The sequence below is a fragment of the Cottoperca gobio genome, chromosome 11, assembly GCF_900634415.1.
Source record: "Cottoperca gobio chromosome 11, fCotGob3.1, whole genome shotgun sequence".
Lineage (NCBI taxonomy): Eukaryota > Metazoa > Chordata > Actinopteri > Perciformes > Bovichtidae > Cottoperca > Cottoperca gobio.
The window spans coordinates 16,080,763-16,097,804 of NC_041365.1; the positions used below are offsets into that span (position 1 = coordinate 16,080,763).

Here is a 17,042-nt window from a genome sequence, read left to right on the forward strand (position 1 = left end):
ATTATTGCACTAGATCCAGTAGGTTTGCCCTCATCATATTGCATCATATACACATATAGATTTTTAGCTTTGTGAAGATGCGTTTTCCAGCTGATCCAAGAGTCTTTCTAAAAGATTTTATTTTTCAAAGGAACATTTTATCCTTCGTTTATCCTAAAAAATTCTAAATCACCATATGTGGAGATACATAGTTTTCACTGGACTTGACGAAAGGAAAAATTGTAACTAAAGCTGTCAGACAAATTTATTAGAGTAAAAAAAAGAACAATATTTGTCTCTACAGTCTACTTTATGTCATTACAGACATAAAGTAAGTATAAATATCAGAAGTATTATACTTATATATGTATACATTTATACTTCTTTATAAGTATAAAGAAGTATAAAGTAGCAGAAAGTAAAAATACTCAAGTAAATAACAAAACTGTACTTTAGTAATTGGGTGAATTTAATTTCATTCCACAACTGATAAAAAAAACAAACACGTCATTTATTTAATGGTTCAAATTTATTCATAAATGTATTAAGTTTTATTTTTTCATTGTGTAATTTCCACATGGCTCCTTGCTCGATGCTGAGAAGGTGTAAGGCGTGGATCAGACTCGCTTGCTCCTGCTGATGAAAGTAACATCGCCAGCAGTGGTAGTCTGGAAAAATGACGAAGCAGAGACAGAAAGAAAACACGGCTATTTCACATAAATAATAACTCACTCCAATAATTTAAGGGTTATGGAAACGTGTTAAGAAGAAATTGACAAAATCATAGAAGCGGATGTCCCTATAGATCCAATGTCATTTTTGAGAGGATTTGTACTTCAAATGATAAATGGCAAAGATCAGAGGTACAGGCTACTGAGGATGCTTTTATTTATTGCCAAGAAAATAATAGCAGTCCTCAAGCAAGGTACCGGATCCCCAAAACTGCTTCCAGGGCGATGTATTATAGCTGCCCACTGCTTCAATACTAGGATGAGTTTAATGCAGAGGCTGCATTTCACTGAGTGTGTGCGATGCTGTACATGTGTGACTATAAAACCTTTTTTAATTTTTTTAACGGGAAAGATCCAAAACCACAAGCCATAAGTGGTTGCAGGGACTGAAACAGGTTTACACAATTGAACGAATGACTTCAAGTCTGCAACTAAAAATGGACTCTTTTATACAAAAGGTGTTCTTATGTTACAATGTACCACCGAAAATGCCATTTTTGTGTTCATCTGTAACAGACTGCCTTCCTTATATTTTTTCTAAAAGATTGAAAGCCACTGACCTCCACCATGTCGTCCCCTTGGATCTCTCGGACAGATGTGAACCTTTCAGTCACAGCAATCATCTTCCCGTTCTCCTCTCTGACAATGCACTGGTCAAGACCATAAAACATTACACATGATTAAAAGTAGTTTTCAAACCCCCCAAAGGAATTATTTTCTTTTAATTAATGTATAAGCCAAAGAAAGAATCATGCCTGCTGTGCATCAATCAAAAACATGTTTAGCAATCAATAACAAACTAATGCACAAAGTAAAAATGCAAGTTAAACTGCCCAAAGTTTTAGAAACAAAAGACACAAGTCTCTCATACTATATTGATAGTGAACTCAAGAGCATGAAAGGCTTTGTCATATTTCAGATATGAATATTTTGTTTTTCTTTTATCTTATTTTATCGGCCAAAGATGTCCATCGTTTACAAGTGATTGTGTCTGAGTAATCACACAAACAGGACTGTAGCCTCACTGACACTTGATGACAGGTGTCTACATAGATTACTGAATGCCGACACTTTGCAGGGTAAATTCTGACATCAGCTCACATTCAATGATCATGTCTTCCCTTCTGTGCTTACAAGATGCATGAAGAGTTTGAGGCATAAATTACCTTAAACTTCTTGCCATCCACAGCAGTCATCTGGGACTCCTTTCCGATGGTGAACGAGTGGACTTTGGTGCAGATGGGAGTCTTCATTGTGCAGGTGAAGTCTTCGCCGTTCTGCTCAATCACGAACACCGGTTTGACATCCTTGCGCATTTTGATAATCATTTCAGGTGCATCTTGAATACATATTTTAAAAAGATGTTAGATTATTATTATAGATAATTAGAAATATTAATGTATGCATACATAAGAAAATAAATCTTTTGAATATGAAAATATTCTTACCCATTACTTTTAAGAACGCCTCAAGGTTTTCCTCAGAATAAACTTTCCAGGTGCCGCAGAAGTCCATGTCTGCTGGTCGTGTTGCTTGCCCAAGGATGTTTGCTGTTCTTGTTGTCATTCTCCCATCACACGCACTGCGGGTTGGCATGTTGGGGACTTAAAACTCCCTGTTATTTGCATTGGGATTCCCAGTGAGAGCCAGTGTGGGCTGAACAACAGATATTAAGTAACATGTAGATGAAACATGGCAGGAGGGTGCTTGTGGAAATACTTGCATGGATGTTTCTTTTTCCAAAATCCAACAAAATCACTGCAATCTTAACACTGAACTTAAGCAATGACATATATTTATTTCAGACAGGAATTAAAGCTTTCCTTCCTTTGACAAATATTCCTCACTTGAGGAGAACCCCCCCTCCCCCCCTCCCTTCAAAATATAAAAATACTTCAAGAGGAAAACATACAGAAAGCAATACATTATAAGGCAAACATGTGCAGGCAGCAAAAGCTCAGGCAGTCCCGTGCTGTGCATTGCAGATATGAAAGGTTTCAGCTCTTTAACCTCCCAATGAACGTCAAGTTACCAGGAACACAGATACGAGAGCTTTGTTACAAAACATTGACAAACTGCATGACTGCTGGAATGTTACTGAAGCTCAAAAACACTGCAGCTGACACACACATTATGAATAGAAACGAGTGGAACACATTTCGGACAGTAGCATTTCTTTTCCCCCGCTGAGGCGATCTGTTAATACTGTGCCATGTTGCAGTCCCTGAGAAAACATTGATCAGACATGCAGCGATGGTAAATACAAGCTTGTTCACAAACAATATTTGTTGCAGTTAATTCTTGACTTCTAACATTCTTGGATCACCAGATTTGCGCTTTCTATTTCACCAGGACTCTTTTATCAGACATACCCTCCTGTAGTTGTTTTAGTACTTATAGTATAGCCCGATCAATAAGGGTGTTTGAGGCAGTTACCCTTATTGATATTTTGCATGTTTTAATAATCTTGAAAATGATATATGATTTTGTTTGCATAAAGATATCATCTGCTCAAATTGATATTATTTTAAATAATTTTGACTAAGATATATACAGAATGGGACACTTCAGTTAAAAAAAGACTAGGGCAGCAGTAGACTTCCTCAGAACCTTGTCAGATGGTCAAATAGCTTCGGAAACTGCCTCCCCCCCATACCTTTCCATGTCATATTAGAGGGTGTGTGTGTGAGTGCGAGTGTGTGTGTGAGTGTGTGTGCTGTGTACGTCAATTTCAGTAACTTTCCGACATCAAAGATTGAACACTGAGGTGAGAAATAAACCGGGGTGTGAACTTCTCTAAACTCTCTTCTTTCATTATTAACTCAACTATTTCTGTCACTTTTAATGTGAACGACCAAGTGCAACACCATGAATGTCCTCCAGGAGAGACTGTCTGGATGTACGCTGTTATCCCCGTATTTAAATTATATTGTGGAAGAACTAAAAACATTTTGCCTAGTTCTTTTCTAGCATAACCCAGCCCTGGAGTCTCTAGCCTCTGTGAGGCTGTATATAGGCACAGCAGTGCTTTGAGCTAAATGCTAACACGCTATCATGCACTCATAATGTTTACCATGTTCACCGTTTAGTTAACATTTGCTAATTAGTTTGTTGTAGCTTAGTTGTTGAGACATTTCACCCAGACCCCTCCAAACATTTCAACCTCATTGTGGCACGAGAGTAAAAGTAAGAGGATCGCCAAAGTCATGAGGATTCATCCTCTGGGGATCATGAATCCATGAAACCTCAAACATTTATTTGGTATTTTATGTGCAGCAATTTCTTGCTACTCATTGGTCGATACATATGCCAACACTGATATATCTGCAATAGTAATAAAATCTATAACATCAGCCGAGACGCTTTATCGCTTGAGCTCGGCTTTATAGATTCTTTATACTGTGCTTTGAGGGGGTAAACTCCACCCATCTGGTGCTTCAAGCTTGTTAAAACAAGTGCTCTGTCTTTTTTTTTGTTTTTTACTATTTGATGCAAGTCTGATTGTTAAGACACAAAATGCCAAAACTTTGCTCCTTTCAGGCTGTAATTAATCCTGCAATAGCAAATATTCAGTGGTGCATGCCTTGGCATTATTTTATATGATAAAAAGCTCATATCGCAAAAACAGAACATGGAAAAGAATAATACTTCATAAATGTAAAGCTTAGCCCATTCATTCAGGTGATGTGAAGGAATGATGAGGTGAGGAGATCATGAAGAGAACTGTAAATATGTGCTTCATCATGAGAGATCCTCTTCCTTGTTTGGCCCGGGGTCACTAAAGCAGCGTGATAGTATCAGTTGGTCTTGTTCTTCCTCAGGCACTTTGGCTCTCCGCTCTCTGCTCTGATTGGGCCTTTGGGAGGGTTCATTCAGCAGGCTGAGGGCATCAGGAGGGCTGGGATCTGGCAGAGCCCTCTGGCCCCGGGGGCTCTCGCTGTCATCATAAGTGTAAACCTGGTGTTCTGTTGAATACAGGCACAGTGCAGCAACATATTAGTTATTAAACATAGTCTACAAGCAGATACAAAATCATAAACAGGGGCCTTTTTTTAAATTTCCTTTACAGAAGTTTGGGCTTCAGTCAGGGTTCCTTTTTATGGAGTCAGAGGAGTGGCATAAAAAATGTAAAACAATAAGGAAATAAATGTGAAAAAAAAAAGTAATTATTTATTCTTAAAATAAAACGCTATTAAATATTCTCTTGGATTCGGTTATTTGTCTTTATAAAAATACAATACGAGTCAACTAATAATTTATTATTAATATAGCTAAGAGGTACACAGCAGTATATAACGTTATTTAAATGAGCTCCTCCTTTACCAGCTGCAACATTGAAGTGATGAACTCATTATTGCATCAATAACTAGAATCCAATAATATAATATAAATGCTTTTAAAAAGTAGAAAAAACAAGTTGTCAGCGCTCTCAGGTAGACAATTTGTTTTAATTAATGAATGTGGAATCTTGGTTTAGTTGTTATTACATCATGCATATCAGTTCTAAACTATTAGAATGACTGCAGCCAACATCCTGTTTTTACCCAGAAACATGACAAATTTAAGAAAGAAAGGCTCATAAAATATTGCTTCACTATGGCTCTAAAGCAGTGTTAAAGCAGCTTTCCACATATACCTATTATCATATGATGATATAAACTGACCTGGTTCAAAGCAGACTTTTCTCACTGGCGGCGTTTCCTGGCGGTTTGCAGGAACTGTGAGGTAGTGACTCATCTGTGGATGAGACACAAACTTTTATCAGGATTAACTTCATTTCATAATTTACTACCAACGAAAAATCACAATCTTGAAATATGAGATACACATCGACTTGTTGAATTAGACTGAATTGCCATTCAGTTTCACTTCATTCATTCTAATTGAATCATTCAGTTAATTAAAACCATTCCACCACAGTACATGGGATTACAACAGCATTACAAGCAACCAAAAATAAGGTTAAAATAACTAACTTGTTACAAGAACTACATTTGTAATTAAGGTTATATAGATAATATTAGAAACAGAGAAAGCAGAGGCATATCCTAAGTACAGGCTCAGTGACCGCAACAAGGAAGACACACAAATCATGGCAATCAAAAGGAAAACAGAATACGTGGTCACTGTTCGGCAGATGAGGCTGACACAGAAATGCACTTCCTCCTAAAGTGTAAAACATTAAAGGAAATAAAGAACATTGACTTTAACGAGTTAAACTCTGTAATTTCATCTTAATGACCTCTCAAAAAAAGGAGACGAGTCACATCTTTGTTGTCAATATGGATCAAAATGCTCGAAACTTACAGACAGAATCACAGTGGCTGTTAAACTCACCCTCCTCTCCATCTCCACCCGCTGCTTCCTGAGGCGAATTTCACTCACGTTGTCCTCAAACGGGTCGATCATCAGGTCATGTCTGCTGTAGGAACGAAGCTGAGGAGAGTAAAACGTCAACGACAGCATCAGAAACACATTTATTGGCTCATCAAACTCTTCACACCCACAGAGTCATTTCCTACCCTCTGTCTGGTCTGCTGCAGGTTGCCTCGCAGAATCTTTCTGATCTCTTGCTCCCGACTTTTGGAGATGCTCGGTATTGCCCGTCGTTTGGCCGACGGCTGAATGTTTCTACACACAGACACAACACACACAATATAGTTTTGTGTTACGACCAGGACACTTAATAATAATAATAATAATAATAATAATAATACATTAGATTTGTATAGCGCTTTTCTAGAAACTCAAAGACGCTTGAATTATTATTATCTAGGATTCGACCTCAGGCTTATATGAAAAAACATAATTGGTCCTCATGACTCTCACTAAGACCGACACTTACTGCATGGAGACGGACGACATAATGGCGGGCAGCTTGCCGGTGTTCCCGCTCTCCACCAGCATCATGGCCTGTTTCATCTCCATCTTGTTGTAGAAGGAGATGAGCTGAGGCTCGGTGGAGCGTTCGCCTGCGATCAGCCACCTCTTCACGTAGGTCTTATTGAAGCGGTTCAGCCTGAGTACAGAGAAAGCACTCATGTACCGACATTTATACTGCGCCTCAGTCACATCGTAAATAAATGACATGGAATTTATGTTATGCTGCTTTTGTAAGTTACCATATCTCTTCCTCTACCCTCATTCCCACTAAACCCAGGTCCCTCTTGATTTATATAAGAAATAGTATACGAGTAACTGTATATATATATATCGTTTTATTTGATTATTTTCTAATTTAAATATATGATCCATGTGTGTGCAGTGTGAAGGAGTTCTTAAAGTTTTTACTTATTTTGTTTAAAATGTAAGTTTAGTTTCCATTTAGTTTTTCTTGTTGAAATTTTTTACTTTTAGTTGATAATATTGGGGGTATTTGTCATGTTCAGCATCGGTGCTACAATACAAACACACTTTGTGAAGAGTATTGAGTCATGTAGACATCCCAGTCTCAGTAAACATGTGCACCAAAGCCCCCTTTGTGGTGACAAAATTGACAAAGACTGAAACTAAAGACATTTCCAGTATATTTTTATTTAATTTAATTTAATTATTTTATTTTATTTTATTTTTCAAATCTAGTTTTTATTTCAGTGAAGTAAAAATGTTTTTCCACACCTAGTTTTAGTTTAGTTTCAGTTAACTAGAATAACCCTGCTTACATTTAATTGTGCAACTCTTGAGTTGTAAAACATAAAAATAATAAAAATAAAAACAATAAATAAATATTACATCAGATGAGGGAATAGAGGCTTTAATCTTCGTCAATAAACTGGGATAAACAGCAGGATTTTAATTTATAATAAAAAAGGCTTTACATTTTTGCAGCAGCAAATTTGTGCAGGATCATAGTCACACTAAAACGTGTCCTTCATAAGGGCTTTTCAGTGTTTTAGCCAATTCTCTCCTATCATAAATGTATCTATTTTAAATGATCTACTATTAGTAGGCATCCTGATGGTACCTCCACACATTTATTAATCAATTAAACTAATTTAAAACTTGCTGTTTCTTTGACTTTCCTCACAAAGGACAGTAACAGGGAGGAGACAGAGGAAGGATCGTACTTGTCTTTCCAGTGATAATGTCCATAATGACCACAGATGTCTTCAATTCCTGTGAGGAGATGATCTAGAAACTGACGACAAAACGAGTTATATATTCTGTTATTTTGGTATAAAGAAACATTTTAAATTCAGAAGTTTGATCTTATATATTATTTTACATCTTAAGTACAATTGTGAAATAAATGATTATTGATGTCACCTGTGTGTGAATCTCTTCATTAATGGATCTCTTGCTCTCCTTCTTCTTCTTCACAGCCAGAAGCTCCACCAGAGGCCTGATTGTCATTCCCTGGAGACACAAACAGAATGTGAGGTCATGTGGATATTGACAACACATTAACCAATAACTTTGGCTGCAGTCAATAGTCTGAGAAATTCCTTGATAGAAAGGGTCATGTGATCAGGGCCAGATGTGTAGGAGAATTCATGAGGACTCGACCACGTGTCTAAGAGAATCCCACTGCACTTACACACGGCGGAAGAGAAGCTGTAGCGACAAAGTCAATGCTGTAAAACTCAAGTAAGGATGCTTTCCAAAACGCTGTTTTAAATAACCGTGTCACTTAATAATAATGACAATAATAATACGACATTATACTTGTATAGCGCTTTTCTAATAACTCAAAGACGCTTAACAGAGTGAGTAATTCAAAAATAACCTTGTAACTTTGTCTTTAATTGTTCTAGTTTCTACTCTTAAACTAGTTCTATACATCTCTTATTTTATTTATTCTTATTGTACTTCTCTATCTGCATTTATTTATGTCTTTGTGCTGCTGCAACTCCTGAATTTCCCACATTAGAGGCTCATCTTATCTTATCTTATGTAACTTTATTAAAGAAAACGGAATGAAACAGAAATGCAAATGTTCGACGCCTCTCACTTGCACAAAGACAGTGAAGAAGATGACTGTGATGATGGCGGTGAGGAACATGTTCTTCATCTCGCTGTTGGTCAGCAGGAACCCCAGTGAGAAGGCGATGGCACCTCGCAGGCCACCGTAGGCCACGATGAACTGATCCTTTTTGGTCAACTTCACAATACGGAATTTATTGATGATGTACGTGAGGCCAATGACTCCTGAAAAACACACGGAACACAACAGGATACAGTTTATAAAGAAGAGGAACGGGAAAAAGGAAATATTATTACGGTAATACTTTTCATTTTTAAGGTTATTCCTTAAAAAGCTTCCTTTAAATCTAACAGGACAAAATCAGAGAAATACAATTTATTTTATTTTTTTAAACCCTGCGATGCTAGTTAACCCAGACAAAAGTCACTTCCTGACCATGTTTGTTGTACTGACCCAGCACTCTCGACACCAAACAGAGGACGACAGTGAAAATGACGAAGGTCCAGTTCCAGGCGTGAGGACCGGCCACCGTGGAAACACCGAGGAAAATGAAGATGAGCGTCTCGCTCACACTGCTCCACATCTTCAGGAAATATTTGATGGTGGTGTATGACTTATGGGAGATGTTGGCCTCCACGTACGGCCGCATCATCACGCCACATGCGATCAACCTGATTGTGACAGGAAGGGAAGAAGGAGACCGCTCACAGTGAGGTTTGGAAGTTAGTTTGTGAAAGATTTAAAGCTGTATGAAACAATATTTCTACGGAAAAGTACAACAGTTTACAATCAAATCATTAAGTGTGGCTGCAATACAGAAGTAATGACTGGATGCAGCTTTAAATTTATCTCTGATATAAGCCTGGGATCGATTTTGTCATCTCACTCTGTGAACAAGTGTATCTCATAAAATGTCAAACTTCTCCTTTAAGAAAACAACAAGGATCAACTGGTTTAAAAACAAACTCTTGTCCAGTGTAGATTTGTTCAACAATGTATTATTTATGATTCTTTTACTTTTCTCAACCACGAAATTCAAGAAGGTCATGTGAGCTGGATGTTGAGAGGGTTTAAGGTGACAGGTGTATGTACTGCAGAAGAATAACAATCCCGTGTCACCTGAATAGGGACTTGGACTTACGACATGATGCCCGACAGGTGGAAGACCTCGGCAGAGAGGTAAGCCATGTAGCTGTAGAGGAAAACAAACAGGGGCTCGATGACTCGGGTGTGCGAGGTGAAGCGGGAGGTAAAGGCACCCAGGATGCCGTAGATGACTCCCACCATGACGCCTCCCAGTGAAACCACAAAGAAACAGACGACCCCGAGCAAGGCGTCGACCACAGTCACAGTTCCTGCGTGAGAAAACTCCTCGAACAGGTGATACAGAACCTGCAGAGGGAAAAACACATTCACTATGTCTCTTCACTCAACCCTGTACTTGTCATCTTAGTGAAAGAGGTCAGGTCCTCTTCTTTATTTCCCTCCTTCCCTCTTTCCTTCTTCACTTCCTTCCTCCTTCCTCACTTCTTTCCTCTCTTCCATCCTTCCTTAATTTCTGTCTTTTTTCATACCCTCCTTTTCACTTATTTCCTTCCTTTACTCAAGTAAAGTACAAGCACCAGCCCGTTCAGCCTTCCCTTCACTCACCACAGTAACGGCGTCGTTGAGCAGCGACTCTCCGAACACAAGGATGTGCAGCAGCTCGTTGATGTGGATCTCCTCGAACACGGCCAGGACGGCCACAGGGTCCACGGCCGAGATGATGGAGCCGAACAGCAGGCAGGACAGCAGGTCCACGCTGCCCAGCTCGGCGCCTTCAATCTGACACACACCGTAGATCATCCCGCCGATGAAGAAGACGTTCCACAGAGTCCCAACAACGGCGAATACTAGGATGGTGCCCATGTTCTCCATGAAGTCCCGGATGGGCAGGAAGTAGCCAGCATCGAGGATGATGGGAGGCAGCAGGTAAAGGAAGAAGAGCTTTGTGTCGAGGACGGGGGCTTCCTCCCCGATGGCTTTGATGACGCCGCCCACCAGCAGACCAACGCCGATCAGCAGACAGCTCTCTGGGACGATGTTTGATACATTGGGAATGATATGAAAACCTGCAGAGAGAGAAAGATTTGAACTTTTTACTCATGTAAACTTAAGAGAAAGAGAAAAGTGACTAAGCCTAAGCTCTCACAAATTGTGAAGATTGCATTTTTAGACATATTCTAACAATAACTGCAACATTAATCATTAATAAAGACTAAAACAAATGCACAAGAACATGTTTTATAAGTCAAGTATTGATATAAGTACATAAAAATACAACAAGATGTAAGATTTGCTGCCAAATGACACTGTAGGACATAAAACAAGACATTAACCACATCACTGTGTGTCTCCGTTTAGTGAGACATGTCTGTGTGCATTAGAGCAGCAGTTAGTGAGACAATAAAAAATGATCCACTCAGTCAGTTATACTTCACTGCAGCGTCCTCATGAAATATAGAGCGTGATGCAGCCGCTGCAGGCCAACAAACAGAAACATCTGTGTGGCTTCCATTTTATGTATCTAATTTGCATTTAACTGGGATCTCCTCACTATTATTAGCCTTTAGTGGATGTTACTGAAATCATGGGCTACGATCGCTTTCACTTTGACTGATTTATTCTGTAGTCTATAAAATGTCAGAAAATAGTCCCCAGAGCCTAAAGTCAGGTCTTCATATTGCCCGTTTTGTTTGAGCACCAGTCCTAAACCCTAATATATTTAATTTACAATGATATTTAGAACAGCAGCACTTCCTCACATTAGAGAACATGGAAATAGCTAATATAATTTTAGCTTGTTGGCCTGCTCCTCTAAGGGTTAAATAAAGAATACAGTAGATTGGTGCTGAACAGGACATTGTCACTGCTCCTTTAGTTTCATTTCTGGCCCCTTTGTCTCTCAGCTGAATGAGGCCTTGACATTCAGCCTCCCCGTCATGTGACTCGGGGTCCAGGCCACTGTAAGGAACATTTTTCTGCAATGTTTTCTGCAGTCAGAGGTCCTGTACGCGGCCGTGCTCGCCCCCTCCTCTCTTCACTCTGCCTCTGCACACTGGCATCTTTGTTATCGAGTGCATTAGGACAGGAAGTTGGACTTGCCCTAGTCGGCAACAGCTGGACCAAACAGATTAGATGCCACAGAGCTGCATGCTGCTTACTCAAGACAACCACAAACCACAGGAGAGATTCTTTCAGCCAATCACAAGCATCACTGTCCGGTGCTTTCACATTCAACATGGTGGATGATATAATAATAATAATAATAATAATAATAATAATAATAATAAATAGTCAAAACGCATCATTATTTGTAATAAAACTACACATATCCAACTGGAACCAGTGGTGGAATGTAACAAAGTACATTTACTCAAGTACTTCACTTAAGTACACTTCTGAGGTACTTGAGTATTTCCATTTTATGCTACTTTATACTTCTCCACTACATTTATTCTACAGCTTTAATAATTTAGTATATTTTATATGCATTTTATTTGTATATTTTATATGCAAAGTTTATATTCTACAATCAACAAACAGGTACTTTTATTTTTACTAAATGTCTTTATTTATTTATACATTTGACTGTTTATAGGTGTATATATATATATATATATATATATAGAGTTTTTCAAATTGGATAACAATAAAAAAGCCACAAAATCAAACAAACATTTAATAAAGATACTTTATATATGTTTTTTCTTTTGTTGAATGTAGACAAACTATGTACCAAGAAGGACATATTCAATTAGAAAAATTAATTTCCTGAAGCTCTCTGGAGGACAAACTGTAATGGAGATACTATTTTAAAATGTCTTTAGCATTTCTGTGATTTCCTCTAACTAATAAGTCGACATACATCTGTATATAAACCGTCAGTATGTGCTCCATTTAGTATAGAATAAAAAAATTAGATAATATAACATCATTTAGAGATACAATTCACACAAAAATATACTTGAACAATTAAATAATTGAATAAAATGGGATATTTTTGTAATTTTCTTAAAGTCTGGTTGGCAGCTTGTCAAAAGTGTCTTGGGTGGGTGGGATCACTGTACAAATAGAACATCGTAAAATATAATTAAACTGACAGTATAAATACTCCAAGTAATAAAATACTATGCATAATAATAGTATATGTGATAATTAAATTTAGTAAAACAAAGATCCAAATAAGAAGAATTGAGTAAGTCAGCTGCCTGAGAGATAAATGACTTCTTATACAAGTTATTTGTATCCTGGAGTTAAGTTTATCCTCTGAACATATGCAGAGTGTAGTTGTGGCAAAGCCAAAGGTCAGAGGCAAGAGAAGACCTATTATAAATCCACACAGATTTAAATCCTCTAATTAGTCCCAACAACTGCTTGCATACCTCTGCCAGGGCTGAATTTAAACTCTAATCCAACATTTACTTCGGTTACAGACAGGCACACAAACAGACAGGCAGAGACAGACAGACAGGCACACAAACAGACAGGCCGAGACAGACAGACAGGCACACAAACAGACAGGCCGAGACAGACAGACAGGCACACAAACAGACAGGCAGAGACAGACAGACAGGCACACAAACAGACAGGCAGAGACAGACAGACAGGCACACAAACAGACAGGCCGAGACAGACAGACAGGCAAGCACACAAACAGACAGAGAAACCGACAGACAGACAGACAGAGACAGACAGACAGAGAGACAGACAGACAGAGACAGACAGACAGACAGAGAGAGACACAGACAGAGAGAGAGACAGACAGACAGACAGACAGAGATAGACAGACAGAGAGACAGACAGACAGAGACAGACAGACAGAGAGAGACACAGACAGAGAGAGAGACAGACAGACAGACAGAGAGAGACAGACAGACAGGCAGAGACAGACAGACAGGCACACAAACAGACAGGCCGAGACAGACAGACAGGCACACAAACAGACAGGCCGAGACAGACAGACAGGCACACAAACAGACAGGCAGAGACAGACAGACAGGCACACAAACAGACAGGCCGAGACAGACAGACAGGCACACAAACAGACAGGCCGAGACAGACAGACAGACAGGCAAGCACAGAAACAGACAGGCCGAGACAGACAGACAGGCAAGCACACAAACAGACAGGCCGAGACAGACAGACAGGCACACAAACAGACAGGCAGAGACAGACAGACAGGCACACAAACAGACAGGCCGAGACAGACAGACAGGCACACAAACAGACAGGCAGAGACAGACAGACAGGCACACAAACAGACAGGCCGAGACAGACAGACAGGCACACAAACAGACAGGCAGAGACAGACAGACAGGCACACAAACAGACAGGCCGAGACAGACAGACAGGCACACAAACAGACAGGCCGAGACAGACAGACAGGCAAGCACACAAACAGACAGGCCGAGACAGACAGACAGGCACACAAACAGACAGGCAGAGACAGACAGACAGGCACACAAACAGACAGGCTGAGACAGACAGACAGGCACACAAACAGACAGGCCGAGACAGACAGACAGGCAAGCACACAAACAGACAGAGAAACCGACAGACAGACAGAGACAGACAGACAGACAGGCCGAGACAGACAGACAGACAGGCACACAAACAGACAGGCAGAGACAGACAGACAGACAGGCACACAAACAGACAGGCCGAGACAGACAGACAGGCAAGTACACAAACAGACAGAGAAACCGACAGACAGACAGAGACAGACAGACAGAGAGACAGACAGACAGAGACAGACAGACAGACAGAGAGACAGACAGACAGAGAGAGACAGACAGAGAGACAGACAGCTAGAGACAGACAGACAGAGAGACAGACAGACAGACAGAGACACAGACAGAGAGACAGACAGACAGACAGACAGAGAGACAGACAGACAGAGGGAGACAGAGACAGACAGACAGACAAACAGACAGAGAAACCGAGAGACAGACAGACAGACAGACAGACAGACAGACAGACAGAGAGACAGAGAGAGAAACAGAGAGAGAAACCGACAGACAGAGGCAGAAACAGACAGACAGACAGACAGACAGACAGACAGACAGACAGACAGACAGACAGACAGACAGACGCTCACACCATCAGGCTCGTCCTAAAATAAGTTTTCATGGCACAGTACGTAACTGAAGCAGCATTATCAGCGCTCTGCTGCAGCCTGAAGAATACAGACACAGTTCTTCAGCAGTGATCCATTAATATAACAATTACAATCACTAGGACTGCATCTAATAATTATTTTCTTATTAATTAATCTACCGATTATTTTCGAGAATAATCGATTGGTTGTTTGGTATAAAATGTAAGAAAATGGTGAAACTGTCTCAAAGTCCAAGATGATGTCTTTAAATGTCTTGTTTGTATCAAGCTCTACACGGCGTTGGCCCGTAATATCTCTCTGACCTGCTGATCAACCAGTCGGGTCATCTGGCTCAGGCCTCTGGTCTTCATGGTCCCTGCTCCTGAAGAACTCTGACGGAGTGCGTTATATATGCAAAAGCAGACGAAATACATTCCTTTTTCAATTTTGGGTTTTAATTGCATCCAATTGTTGTAGCTTTTATTATTGTAATTATTGGCTCTTGGCCGAAAGACTTAGCCATTTCTTTTTTCAATTTTGTTTATATGGATTATAAATATCGGCTGTTTACATATGAAACATTGAAATTACATGAAGAAAGCGTGTGAAACAGGATAAATCGCAGCAGTTCTTTTCGGTGTACAATTTATTTGATATTCTTCATATACATATGCTAATTGAAAGTCTGTAGAAGAGCATGTGTCACCATATGAAGTGTTACCGCAAGATGCATGTTATATATTTTTGATGTTTGATAAATAGCAGTGTTTTATAATCCAGGCAGTCAAATGTTTGCCATTAAATGGAAATAAAAAATAACTACCCGTGACTAATATATAAATAAAATTGCTTGCTTGAACGGAAAAAAGCCCAATTCATGGAGAATTTATTAACATAAAAGTTGTTTATTGGACTGGATGCACAGCCTACTCTCAACATTGTTATAAATATTTTAGGGGAAGGGAGGTCAAAATTAAATGTCAGAATTTTAAATAGAGTTTGGTACAGCTTTCACCAACACAGTCATCAATATGTGGGATTGATAATCACTGAGTTGTTAGGCAGCTAATATGATGTCAACAGGAAAAGGATACTCACACCAAACTCCATACAACATTCTACCAATTTAACAGAAATCTGTCTTTAACAAGGTCTGAACATCATGTTCATCATATATTCAGTTTAACATCCTCAGTCATGATGTACTTTAATCACTGCTTGTTCTTGTGTATTTCTGTCTGACTCTGACATTTTGTTACACAAATTAATTTGAATCCATTTACAAACTTTAAAACTAGTAAAGCCCAAAACAATACAGTTGAGGACAAACACCCTTCACTCCATAATAAACAAGCCCCTCACTCATGATGGAAATGGAAATCCTTTTGTAATTTGTGTCGCTCACCAAGTTTCATGAGCAGGGCCAGGAGGATCCACAGAGAGATCTCAAAGGGCTTCCTGACGTAGTCGTAGTTGAAGGAGAGGACGGGGAAAGCCTTTTTGTGAGCAGTGGAGTTAGTTTGGTGATGGGGGTCCTCTTGTGTCTCTCTGTCTGGATCTCTCCACGTCTCGTTGTTTCCCGACACAACTTCACGACTAGCGGAGACGACCGAGACCAAAACCAGCAACAAAACGCACATGAACCCGGTCAGAGTCAGACTGCAGCTCCTCCGGAACCGGGCCGGACGGAGCTCAGCCATTTTCAGATGGTTCGACGGCTGAACTGCTGCTGCTGCTGCTGCTGCTCTAGATCCGATGAAGATGAAGACGATGATATTAGGGGGAGCGCAAGGCGTGAGGTGCGCAACGTAGAAGTGCGCACTTTTAGGCACGAACTCCTAAGGAATCTTAAAATTACGCATAGTTGTAGAAGAACATACGGGGCTTTATGTTGCAAACAAACAAGCTGCAGTCAGTGGGAGGTTGTTTTTAAATTCCCCGCTTCTTACTCCCCTGCTGAGATGATTTAAAGCATGGAGAGCTGCTGCCTGTCTGATGAGAACTTCATCAGACAGAAATGTGTCAAACACTGTGACACACACTGAACTCTTTCTCTTCAGGCTCAGCCGGAGAGAAGGCGACATCTGTTGGAGTGGAGGAACACAACAAGTACTGTGCTTAAATACAATATTGAGGTACTTGTACTTGAGTATTTCAACTGATTTAAATTGACATTTTGAAACTTTTACTCTTAATTTTACAGCTTAATATGTTTCTTTCAATAATAATGATGCAGTGATATATAACCCACAATAGCCATGTTTCTTCT

The 17,042-nt window shown here is 39.6% G+C and overlaps 2 protein-coding genes across 3 annotated transcripts; both read right to left on the reverse strand.

The window, feature by feature from the left end:
* Positions 1–489: 489 nt before the first annotated feature.
* fabp10b (fatty acid binding protein 10b, liver basic) lies at positions 490–3,806 on the reverse strand. 2 transcript variants are annotated; one of them, XR_003833002.1, is made up of 5 exons: positions 2,159–3,806; positions 1,877–2,049; positions 1,222–1,360; positions 1,031–1,172; positions 694–973 (listed from the first exon to the last, which is right to left on the reverse strand). XR_003833002.1 is itself a non-coding variant. In XM_029442918.1 (4 exons), the coding sequence occupies exons 1-4, from the start codon at positions 2,304–2,306 to the stop codon at positions 597–599; spliced, it is 462 nt and encodes a 153-aa protein (XP_029298778.1). In that variant the 5' UTR covers positions 2,307–3,806; the 3' UTR covers positions 490–596. The 2 variants fall into 2 exon arrangements, 1 of the variants encoding a protein (XP_029298778.1); XM_029442918.1 differs by lacking the exons at positions 694–973; positions 1,031–1,172 and adding an exon at positions 490–647 and having other exon boundaries at positions 1,271–1,360.
* A 145-nt stretch (positions 3,807–3,951) lies between these two features.
* slc9a1b (solute carrier family 9 member A1b) lies at positions 3,952–16,857 on the reverse strand. Its single transcript, XM_029442916.1, has 12 exons — positions 16,179–16,857; positions 10,285–10,745; positions 9,776–10,026; positions 9,088–9,305; positions 8,662–8,858; positions 7,977–8,066; positions 7,778–7,848; positions 6,556–6,729; positions 6,233–6,341; positions 6,048–6,146; positions 5,375–5,447; positions 3,952–4,675 (listed from the first exon to the last, which is right to left on the reverse strand). The coding sequence occupies exons 1-12, from the start codon at positions 16,471–16,473 to the stop codon at positions 4,452–4,454; spliced, it is 2,262 nt and encodes a 753-aa protein (XP_029298776.1). The 5' UTR covers positions 16,474–16,857; the 3' UTR covers positions 3,952–4,451.
* Positions 16,858–17,042: the final 185 nt, after the last annotated feature.

Bases quoted from the DNA above. Each gene is read 5' to 3' on its own strand.
- fabp10b (XM_029442918.1), bottom strand. From the start codon at position 2,306: ATGCCAACCCGCAGTGCGTGTGATGGGAGAATGACAACAAGAACAGCA. The intron at 2,050-2,158 runs GTAAGAATATTT...TATGTATTCAAG, and splicing joins GGCGTTCTTAAAAGTAATGG to ATGCACCTGAAATGATTATC. The intron at 1,361-1,876 runs GTAATTTATGCC...GGTCTTGACCAG, and splicing joins TGGATGGCAAGAAGTTTAAG to TGCATTGTCAGAGAGGAGAA.
- slc9a1b (XM_029442916.1), bottom strand. From the start codon at position 16,473: ATGGCTGAGCTCCGTCCGGCCCGGTTCCGGAGGAGCTGCAGTCTGACT. The intron at 10,027-10,284 runs GTGAGTGAAGGG...TTCCCTCTGCAG, and splicing joins TCAACGACGCCGTTACTGTG to GTTCTGTATCACCTGTTCGA. The intron at 5,448-6,047 runs GTGAGTTTAACA...TCTCATCCACAG, and splicing joins GGGTGGAGATGGAGAGGAGG to ATGAGTCACTACCTCACAGT.